This window comes from Bos mutus, chromosome 19 (assembly GCF_027580195.1).
Source record: "Bos mutus isolate GX-2022 chromosome 19, NWIPB_WYAK_1.1, whole genome shotgun sequence".
Taxonomy (NCBI): Eukaryota; Metazoa; Chordata; class Mammalia; order Artiodactyla; family Bovidae; genus Bos; species Bos mutus.
Genome location: NC_091635.1, coordinates 14,771,775 through 14,783,673, shown reverse-complemented (window position 1 = coordinate 14,783,673; position 11,899 = coordinate 14,771,775). Strand labels below are relative to the sequence as shown.

At 42.8% G+C, this 11,899-nt stretch overlaps 1 protein-coding gene across 1 annotated transcript; it reads right to left on the bottom strand.

The window, feature by feature from the left end:
• Positions 1–182: 182 nt before the first annotated feature.
• On the bottom strand, positions 183–4,994 carry ODF4 (outer dense fiber of sperm tails 4). The gene is given in 5 exon segments (XM_070357312.1): positions 183–466; positions 659–793; positions 4,524–4,537; positions 4,539–4,790; positions 4,834–4,994. Coding segments are annotated over 5 exon segments (846 nt in total).
• Positions 4,995–11,899: the final 6,905 nt, after the last annotated feature.

The window sequence follows — 11,899 nt, the reverse complement described above, 5'->3', positions numbered from 1 at the left end:
TGCCGAAAGGCCCCTCTGCAGAAAGAACTGGGAAACACACTTGTTCATCCTCCCTTCCTCTCCTTCTCCAAGCTCTTGTCTTGTCTCAACAACTGCTGGACGTGAAAAATAAGAGACAATTTATTCTACATCATCTAAGCTGTAGGCAAGGCAGGAACAAGGACGAGGTGTACAGAGCTGGCCTAAAGTCCTCCCTCTTTAATTCCTTGCAGTGATGAGGGCCAACCTACTTCAGTGTTTGGAGAGGGGAAGGATGAGGAGGCAGATTTAGAGGAATAAACAGGACTTGGAGCCAGAGATGCCTTCTTTTTCTCAGGGTCCAGGACTTCCTCCTGGCTGACAGTTGTGTTGGAGGTAGCCAGCTCACTCACAGATTCATGTTCGGAGCTGGAACTGCTGCTGCTGCTGGTGGGATGGCTCAGAATCAGACACCAGAACTTTCCATGGTTGAAGTAGCAGAGGACTGCTGGGAAAGGACAAGGAGAAAGGGGAGAGGAAAGTCAGAGATTGGGAGGAACAAGTGGCAAGCAAAGTGAGGCCAAGGGGAAGAAAAGTCCCTAAGAACCTATCCCTGGGGATTGACAGCCCTCTCCCTCCACACTTTCTCTGCCCTGACCCACCTGTGTTCCCACTTCCCAGGGTCCTCTGGGCCACTCACCACAGATGACATACAGGATAAACACCAGCCAACCAATGAAGTAGCTCCAGCAGAGGGGGATTGATAAATTCTTTCTCAACTCAAAGAGCCAGATGTTAACAGGGAACAGTATGAGGGTGAAGAAAACGAAGAAAGCTAGGAGACAAAGGGGTGCAAGGGGGTCTTATTTTCACTGGAGAATTCCAAAAGCATTCTTCCTCATCTGCTGAACTACAGTCACAAACCACAACCCCCATCAGCACACACAGAGCATGCGGTCCCAGAGGTTCATGGGAATTGACCTCTCCACCTCCACCCTACCAGTGACCAGGAATCAATGGAACTCAGTTCTCAGTCAACAACTACTAGTTCTGTTCTCCCACCACCCACAAACCCAGACCCCACTCCCAGAGAAAGGAAGAGGAAGAAGTGCCAGGAAGATGTGTGTTAGGAGAAACTAAGGACCTTTTCCAGAGCTAGAGGGCACCTTCACAGAAGCTCATGACAGTCCCAATCCAGCCGAAAAAGGGCAATTTCTGAAGACCAGGTATGTACGGCAGATGCAACCAGATGGTGAGGATGATGCCCAGCCCCAAGGCCAGGCAGAAGGTAATCTTGGCCACCCCAAAAGCTGGGTGATTTGTCCACAGCTTAAAACTGTCTAGGGAAAATGAGAAAACAGGATGAACTAAAGATTCGCAAAAGACAAAATATAATCGAATGAGTAAATACAAGGAAACAACCAGACAAATGCACATTTGAGATAACAATAATAAAATATCATTTTCACTTATTAAATAGGCAAAGATTCTTGATATGGAGATTTGTGATAACCCCAACTATATGAAAACAAATGCCTCAAAGGAGAAGCTGGACAGACGACTTGAACTGCAGTTCTCAAAAAAATACCAATGTCCAATAAAAAATGAAACTCAACAATAAAAACTGCAAATTAAATGTGATTTTTTTTGGTCTATCAAATTAGCAAAGATCAAAACAAAATTGATCATATCTAGTGTAAGAAAGGATTTAGAGAAAAGAGGTGCTTTCACACACCACTGGTAGGATCTCTGATGTGTGATCAGAGATGCTACCCAAATCTAAATGTTTAAGACCCTTTGCCCCAGCAATACATCCTCTTGGAATTTATGTTAAAGAAACAATCCAAGATATGCATTAAAATTTATGTACAGAGATCTTCTTTCCAAAATTATTTATATGTCTAACAAGAGAGCTGTTAAGTTATAAGGTACCCGCACATTAGATTATTATGTGTTCATTAAAAACCATGATATGATAGATCATTGTCTCCAGATAGAATCTAAGGAGGGAACCTGGAAGGTGAAAGGCTCACTTTAATCTGTTGTGTTTTTTGAATTTTCACAGTGTCTGTATACTATGCAATCAAGTAAATTTTTAACATAGATATTTATAGAATAATTATTTCATGATACAAATAATATGCTCATCACTGAAAAGTGGAGTTTACAACACTGAGCATGTAAAATGATTACAACTTTGAAAAATTAAAATATATATTTGTTAAAACAAAAATAAAGCTACATATATATTTATTTGTATTTATTTTATATAGATACACAAAAGACTGAAGTAAATCCATTACAATGTCAGCTGTGATTATATCTGTGTGAAGAAATTTTAGGTGATTTTTATTTTCTTTCTTAAACTTTCTGCATTCTAACAATAATTGTGCAACTTTTTAAATTAAAAAAATAATATATTCAGGTATTTAAAGTTAACAGTCATAACTTTAAAAAGAATATGAAAAAATATGTATGTGTATAACTGAATCACTTTGCTATAGAGCAGAAATTAACACAACATTTTAAATCAATTATACTTCGATAAAATAAAATTTTAAAAAATAATAGTCATTGCTGACAAAGTTACAATGAAACAGCCTCTTCGTACATTGTTAGTGGAAGCATAAATTGTTTTCATACTTTTTGAAAGCAACATGGAAAATTTTATTAAAGAGCCTTACGATAGTTATACTCTTTGATCCATTAAACCCACTTTAGGAAATCTAGTCCAGAGATACTAAACACAGGAAAAACTTCATGATTAGTAAGCTTTGTTGGTCCTTTTTTCTTAAGTATGAAACTGGAAATAAATTTGCCAAGAATAGATAAATAAGATAGTCAAGTCACAATTAATAAATCTATTAAGTTGAATAGTATAGTCTTAATATGGGGTGTTTATTATATCTCATAAATTTTAAAATAATACAAAATAAGTAATAAAAATAATCTAAAAGATATAAAATAGTTTGTGAAGAATCAATATAACTATGTAAAAATTACTCAGAACGTGTTCAATTTTTTTAAAAAGAAGCCTGGAAAAAAACTGAGTGCTGCATAAACATCCAGTAGTGACTGTCCTTGAGTAACCTATAGAGCAAAAACATGTAGTTGATTACGTTTCTGAGCCAGACACATCTGAGTTATGATTGTAAACCTGCCATTATTAGGTTGTTATGTATGAATTTGCTCAGGTGAAAAGAGGTCAAAAATTGGCCCCGTCTTGTGGTTCAGCCTAATAGCTTTATGATCTTGAGCAAGGTAACCTGAGTCTCAGTTTCCTCATCTGTAATATGAGGATAATTATCCCTAGCTCTTAGAGTTGATAGGGGATTAACTTAAGCAAATAGAATAAGGTTGCAAATAATGATAGCTTTTGTTGCCCCACATTTATTGGAATAAGGATGTATTACTTTCATGGTGGGGCTTCCCTGGTGATTCAGTGGTAAAGAACCTGCCTGCTAATGCAGGAGACTGCCTGCAATGAAGAGACACAGGTTCGATCCCTAGGCTGGGAAGATCCCCTAGAGACAGAAATGGCAGCCCCTGCCCCCCCACTCCCCCACCCAGTATTCTTGCCTGGAAAATCCCTTGGACTGAGAAGCCTGGTGGGTTACAGTTCATGGGGTCTCAAGAGTTAATCACAACTTAGCAACTAAAGCACCACCACTTTCATAATGAAAGTAAATAATGGCTGTGTAACTTTTTTTCTTAATGTGGAGCTTTTTTTCTTTGAAGCTTTCATTGAATTTGTTACAGTATTGCTTCCGTTTTCTGTTTTGATTTTTTGGCTGCCAGGCACATGGGATCTTAGCTCCCACTGACCAGGGATGGAACTTGCAGCCCTGCATTGGAAGGCGAAGGCTTAACCACTGGACTGCCAGGGAAGTTGTCTATGGCTGTGTAACTTAAAAAAAAAAAAAAAAGTTAATAAGGTCAAGAAGTGAAATTCAGGGGTCAAAAGTTCTGGTTTTCCACAAATGTTGAGAAAGGAGACCCAAACTTGGGAGGTGAGGGGACAGCAGAGGTGAAGTTAACAAGAATAGGAAATGGAGTAGCTCCAAGAACTCTGGGAAGGAGGAAGGAGCAAGGTAACCAGAGGTGGAAACAGAGCTGGCCCAGAAGAGCAAAAGCCTGTGGCTGGGGAAGAACAGCGGTAAGAACGTGGGCCTGCAGGAGAGCATCCTGAGGACTCCTCAAGCTCTGGGTCCGAGAGCCTTGAGGAAGGAAATTCCCAATCCCCTAGGGTTCTTCTCCCAGGATAATAGTGAATTGTGTCATTAATGAGTGATTCACACACCCCCAGAATCCAAGTCCCTCACAACATTTCTGTAAGCACAGACTTGGCTGCGAGCCTTCCCATTGGGGCAGGAGAAGTGGATTGCCCAACTGAGGAGGAACAATGATCCCTGGGGGGGTCTCAGGGCCAGTAGAACCATCTTACTGGTCAAAAAAAGTGGGGCTGACCAGAGGGAAGGGCCAAGAATACTGGGGTACAGAGGTCGAGGCCAAGGCAAGGGACTCCTCCTGGAGCCCCTGGGGTGGGATGAGAGTAAGGGTCTCACCTTTCCCATTCTGAGTTGGAATAGCTCTTGGATTTGTAGATATGCAGGAGCCCCAGGGACATTATGTGAACTGACGTGTAGATTTTGGTGGTGACGTTCATGGGCCAGTGCTGGTAGAAACGGATCCTCTCAAAGCACAGCCATTTCTTGGAGAAGACCATGACCACCAGCAGGATGAAGGCGAGCAGGCTGAGCTCTGAGGCCAACACCTGCACTATCCAGCGGGAGCTGTGTGTGATCCTGCACTGTAGGAGCAGTGGAGAAACCCTGTGGAGCTTCACGCTGTGGTCCTTAATTACCGGCCAGTTACTGTCACGGGTGGAGACACAGTTCTGCACCTCTTCCTCTTGTCCCGGGCTCACCGCCACCCCATCCTGCTTTCCAGCCCTCCCAGCCCTTTCCAGGCTTCTTATGTTCATCCCTTTCTCCTCCTGACCCAGGGAATTCATCCCTAATGTTCCCTGTCACCATCTTGAGTACTCCCTGACTCCGCTTCTATCCTCCACCCCATCTCCCCCTTCCCTTGCCAGTGTCAGTTGTCCTTCATCATTTAAATATTTTCATCAGGCAGAGCAGTGGCCACCACAGCACCTGGCGTCTGGAAAAGAACAACCCATTCAGCAGGAGAGGGCCCCTAACTGCCATGGAATATTCCTTTGTGGAGGGAGAGGGGGGCATCAACTGGGGGAAGGGGCCCACAGCTTCAGCTCAAACTCTTTCTGGAAACCCTGCTCCTCTGGGGCTTCAACTCAGAACTGTGCGTGTGATGCCTCCTTCCTCTAAGAGCCCTGTTTGCTGAGGGTCTCCTTTGCTCTTCCCACATCCTCTGCCCTAACCCCACCCCCAAGTACTCACGGATGGAGCAGGAGAAGGGGAGGAGCTTATCCCCAGGGAGACGGTTGGATATGCCTCCCACAGGTGTCACCAACCTTCTCCCTACTTCCCCCACCTCTACTCACTTCTGGTTCACAGTTCCCACCCCTTCCCCTCTTTTTTACTTTTTTCCTTTTTTTTTTTTTTTAATCTCAGCACCAGAGGGGAAAGACACAGGACCAGGAGGGGACATGAGAGTGTTATACAGTCTGAGATTTTCCTAAGCTGTCTTTTGAGCTGTAGGAAAATAAATCTGAGTCACCTGGGGCAGCCTGATCACTGTGGCTTCCAGACCTCAGTTAGCGCCTGGAATTGTTGTGGGGAACAAGCCTTTCAAATTCAGGCTGTGAGTCTGAATCCCATCAGAGTTGATTCACTTTGTGAAGAGAGTGATGCATATGGTTAAGAACAAAGGCTTTCGGTCCAGCAACCCAAGAGATGAATTAGGGGTCTTCCTCTTAATGGCTTTATGAACCTGGAAGAATCATATAGCTTCTTTGTGTCTTAGTTTACTCATCTGTAACGTGGGACAATACTTGTCTAGATTTGGTTTGAGTATTGAATAAGATAATGAACAAAAAGCAATCTTTTGTTCATAGTAAATTCCCAGAAAGTGGAGATATTATTTTTAAATATTTATTTATCTTATTTATTTATTTGGCTGTTCCCGGCCTTAGCTGCAGCATATGGGATCAAGTTCCCTGACCAGGGATTGAACTCTGGCCCCCTGCAGTGGGAGCACAGAGTCTTAGCCACTGGATCACCAGGGAAGGCCCAAGCAGCATCATTATTGTTATTGTTTTCATTGTTTTGCACTCTCACCAGCAAACATAGAAGAAAGAGCAAAAACACAGAGGTGTTTAGCAGGCATCCTTGCTGACGAGTGACTGGAATGGAACTGAAATTAATTTAAGTCAAAGGGGAGTTAATTATAGATCATGAGGTCATGTGCACAGCTGGAACTCAGAATAATTAGAATCACGAATTCAAATCCTGTGAGGAATCTTCCTCTGTGTCTTAATCCATTCAGTCAGCTACAACAAAATACCATAGAGTTGTTCAGTCGCTTAGTCATGTCCTATTCTTTGAAACCCTGTGGACTGCAGCACACCAGGCTTCATAGACTGTAGAATTTATAAACAACAGAAACTTATTTCTCATAGTTTTGGAGGCTGGAAGTCCAAGATCATGGTGCCACACAATCATAATTGGCATATTTGGGCGATAGCCCAATTCCAGGTCACAGACTTCTTGCTGTGTCCTCAGGTGAAGCTAGGGATCCCTGTGGGGTCTCTTTTATAAGGATGTTAATCCTATTCATTAAAGTGGAGCCTCCCACCTTCACCTTCTGGGTTACTTTCCCAACATATGAATTTGGGGGACACAAATATTCAGATCACAGAACTTGGACTCTGGTCTTGCTCCTCCTTGAGCATCTTTTTTAAAAAAATGTATTTATTTATTTTATGAATGCATTTATTACTTTTGGTTGTGCTGGGTCTTCATTGCTGCTCCAGGTCTTTCTCTAGTTGTGGCGAGCGGGGGTTTCTCGTTGCAGTGGCTCGTCTTGCTGCGCAGACCACAGGCTCCAGACACACAGATGCATCAGCAGTTGTGGCACATGGGCTTAGCTCCTCTGCAGCACATGGAATCTTCCTGAACCAGGGATCATACCTGTGTTCCCTCTACTGGCAGGCGGATTCTTATCCACTGTGCCACCAGGGAAATCCCTCTATGAGTACTTTTTTCTTTCTCTGGAAACCACCCTCCTCCTTTTCTTTCATCCACATAATGAGAAACGTGGCCCTTACACCCTGCACAGTCCATCTTAAACCTTTAGCTGCCAGAGCAAAGATCGCTCCATTCCAAGCCCAAATATTCTCTGGCCCTGCCAGGGACGAGTACCATCCCATTAACCATGGTCATTTCAGTTCAGTTCAGTTCAGTTGCTCAGTCGTGTCCGACTCTTTGCGACCCCATGAATCGCAGCACGCCAGGCCTCCCTGTCCATCACCAACTCCCAGAGCTTACTCAGACTCATGTCCATCGAGTCGGTGATGCCATCCAGCGATCTCATCTTCTGTCGTCCCCTTCTCCTCCTGCCCCTAATCCCTCCCAGCATCAGGGTCTTTTCCAATGAGTCAACTCTTCGCATTGAGGTGGCCAAAGTATTGGAGTTTCAGCTTTAGCATCAGTCCTTCCAAAGAACACCCAGGATTGATCTCCTTTAGAATGGACTGGTTGGATCTCCTTGCAGTCCAAGGGACTCTCAAGAGTCTTCTCCAACACCACAGTTCAAGAGCATCAATTCTTCAGTGCTCAGCCTTCTTCACAGTCCAACTCTCACATCCATACATGACCACTGGAAAAACCATAGCCTTGACTAGATGGACCTTTGTTGGCAAAGTAATGTCTCTGTTTTTTAATATGCTGTCTAGTTTGGTCATAACTTTCCTTCCAAGGAGTAAGCATCTTTTAATTTCATGGCTGCAGTCACCATCTGCAGTGATTTTGGAGCCCCCCAAAAATAAAGTCTGACACTGTTTCCACTGTTTCCCCATCGATTTGCCATGAAGTGATGGGACCAGATGCCATAATCTTAGTTTTCTGAATGTTGAGCTTTAAGCCAATTTTTTCACTCTCCTCCTTCACTTTCATCAAGAGGCTTTTTAGTTCCTCTTCACTTTCTGCCTTAAGGGTGGAGTCATCAGCATATCTGAGGTTATTGATACTTCTCCCAACAATCTTTATTCCAGCTTGTGCTTCTTCCAGCCCAGCATTTCTCATGATGTACTCTGCATATAGGTTAAATAAGCAGGGTGACAATATACAGCCTTGACGTACTCCTTTTCTTATTTGGAACCAGTCTGTTGTTCAATGTCCAGTTCTAATTGTTGCTTCCTGATATGCATACAGGTTTCTCAAGAGGCAGGTCAGGTGGTCTGGTATTCCCATCTCTTGAAGAATCTTCCACAGTTTATTGTGATCCACATAGTCAAAGGCTTTGGTACAGTCAATAAAGGAGAAATAGATGTTTTTCTGGAACTCTCTTGCTTTTTCCATGATCCAGCGGATGTTGGCAATTTGATCTCTGGTTCCTCTGACTTTTCTAAAACCAGGTTGAACATCTGGAAGTTCACAGTTCACATACTCCTGAAGCCTGGCTTGGAGAATTTTGAGCATTACTTGACTAGCGTGTGAGATGAGTGCAATTGTGCGGTAGTTTGAGCATTCTTTGGCATTGCCTTTCTTTGGGATTGGAATGAAAACTGACCTTTTCCAGTCCTGTGGCCACTGCTGAGTTCTCCAAATTTGCTGGCATATTGAGTGCAGCACTTTCACAGCATCATCTTTCAGGATTTGGAATAGCTCAACTGGAATTCCATCACCTCCACTAGCTTTGTTCGTAGTGATGCTTTCTAAGGCCCACTTGACTTCACGTTCCAGGATGTCTGTCTCTACATGAGTGATCACACCATTGTGATTATCTGGGTCGTGAAAATCTTTTTTGTACAGTTCTTCTGTGTATTCTTGCCACTCTTCTTAATGTCTTCTGCTTCTGTTAGGGCCCTACCATTTCTGTCCTTTATCAAGCCCATATTTGCATGAAATGTTCCCTTGGTATCTCTAATTTTCTTGAAGAGATCTCTAGTCTTTCCCATTCTATTGGTTTCCTCTATTTCTTTGCATGGATCGCTGAGCAAGGCTTTCTTATCTCTCCTTGCTATTCTTTGGAACTCTTCATTCAGACGCTTATATCTTTCCTTTTCTCCTTTGCTTTTCACTTCTCTTCTTTTCACAGCTATTTGTAAGGCCTCCTCAGACAGCCATTTTGCTTTCTTGCATTTCTTTTCCATGGGGATGGTCTTGATCCCTGTCTCCTGTACAATGTCATGAACCTCCGTCCATAGTTCATCAGGCACTCTATCTATCAGATCTAGTCCCTTAAATCTATTTCACACTTCTACTGTATAATCATAAGGGATTTGATTTAGGTCATACCTGAATGGTCTAGTGATTTTCCCTACTTTCTTCAATTTAAGTCTGAATTTGGCAATAAGGAGTTCATGATCTGAGCCACAGTCAGCTCCTGGTCTTGTTTTTGCTGACTGTATAGAGCTTCTCCATCTTTGGCTGCAAAGAATATAATCAGTCTGATCTCGTTTTGACCACCTGGTGATGTCCATGTGTAGAGTCTTCTCTTGTGTTGTTGGAAGAGGGTGTTTGCTATGACCAGCGTTCTCTTGGCAAAACTCTATTAGCCTTTGCCCTGCTTCATTCCGTACTCCAAGGCCAAATTTGCCTGTTACTGCAGGTGTTTCTTGACTTCCTACTTTTGCATTCCAGTCCCCTATAATGAAAAGGACATCTTTTTTGGGTGTTAGTTCTAAAAGGTCTGTAGGTCTTCATAGAACCATTCAACTTCAGCTTCTTCAGTGTTTCTGGTTGGGGCATAGGCTTGGATTACTATGATATTGTCTGAGGTAAGGAGCAGCAGCTGCACTTTGCTGGAGCAGCCGTGAAGAGATACCCCATGTCCAAGGTAAGAGAAACCCAAGTAAGACGGTAGGTGTTGCGAGAGCACATCAGAGGGCAGACACACTGAAACCATAATTACAGAAAACTAGCCAATCTGGTCGCATGGACCACAGCCTTGTCTAACTCAGTGAAACTAAGCCATGCAATGTGGGGCCACCCAAGATAGATGGGTCATGGTAGAGAGATCTGACAGAATGTAGTCCACTGGAGAAGGGAAGGGCAAACCACTTCAGTATTCTTGCCTTGAGAACCCCATGAACAGTATGAAAAGGCAAAATGATAGGATACTGAAAGAGGAACTCCCCAGGTTGGTAGGTGCCCAATATGCTACTGGAGATCAGTGGAGAAATAACTCCAGAAAGAATGAAGGGATGGAGCCAAAGCAAAAACAATACCCAGTTGTGGATGTGACTGGTGATAGAAGCAAGGTCCAATGCTGTAAAGAGCAATATTGCATAGGAACCTGGAATGTTAGGTCCATGAATCAAGGCAAATTGGAAGTGGTCAAACAGGAGATGGCAAGAGTGAACGTCGACATTCTAGGAATCAGCAAACTAAAATGAACTAGAATGGGTGAATTTAACTCAGATGACCATTATATTTACTAATGTGGGCAGGAATCCCTTAGAAGAAATGGTGTAGCCATCATGGTCAACAAGAGAGTCTGAAATGCAGTACTTGGATGCAATTTCAAAACTATAGAATGATCTCTGTTCGTTTCCAAGGCAAACCATTCAATATCACAGTAATCCAAGCCTATGCCCCCACCAGTAACCACGGTCAGGGTCACCCAAGTCTGAAGGCTGACCTACAAACTAATGACAGATAGGGAGCTGGTGGGCAAATTCCCTAGCTTCCTCAGTTACAGGTAGGAATAACTGTGAAGTGTGTTCTATGCCAGGAGGGACCAGTGTTGTGGGGAAGGGGCTGGCCCTACTAGGAATGAGAAATCATATGCAGCACAATACAATATGGAAGAATCTAGGCAATACAATGCTTCCTGAGAACTATAGCTCCCAGAAAAGTATGCCACAGATATACCATTTTTATAAAGATTATAAATAAGCACAACTAAGCCAAACATTGTTGAAACATACATTCTATTATGATTGCATGGCATGTTTTAAAAAGCAGTGAAATGATAAACACAAAATGTAGAATAGTGGCTATTTCTCAGGGGAGGCAGGGAAATGGGACAGAAAGGGTTGCACTGGTACATACACCAGTAGGCAATAGGCTATTGGTTCCTGAGTTGTGTGATGAGTACATGGGTATTCATTACATTAGAATCATTTAGAATCATTTGACCAAGCGCCAAAGAATTGATGCTTTCAAACTGTGGTGTTAGAGAAGACTCTTGAGAGTCCCTTGCACTGTAAGGAGATCAAATCAGCCAATTCTAAAGGAAATCAACCTTGAATATTCACTGGAAAGATTGATGCTAAAGCTGAAGCTCCAACACTTTGGCCACCTGATGTGAAGAGCCAACTCATTGGAAAAGACTGTGATGCTGAGAAAGATTGAAGGCAGGAGGAGAAGGGGACGACAGAGGATGAGATGATTGGATGGCATCACCAATTCAATGGACATGAATTTCAGCACACTCTGGGAGTTAGTGAGGGACAGGGTAACCAGCATGCTGCAGTCCATGGGGTCATAGAGTCAGACACGACTTAATAACAAATAACTGTGAATGTATGTTTCATATAAACTTGTGAATGTATCAAATACAGTTTTTCAAAAGGTAATTAAAAATAGTCCAACACAATTTCCTCAAGAAAGGAAATGTAATCTTAGTGATTACTAGCTCTGCAATGAAAGATATTTATACAGTCACAATATATAAGGTAAACACTGTTTATTGAGTTTCAATTTTAGAATCAACAGATGGACAAAGCACGGAAGACTCAACCACAGCTATGAAAGTAAACATAGCTGTTATCAGCCTTGATGTTGCCAGAATA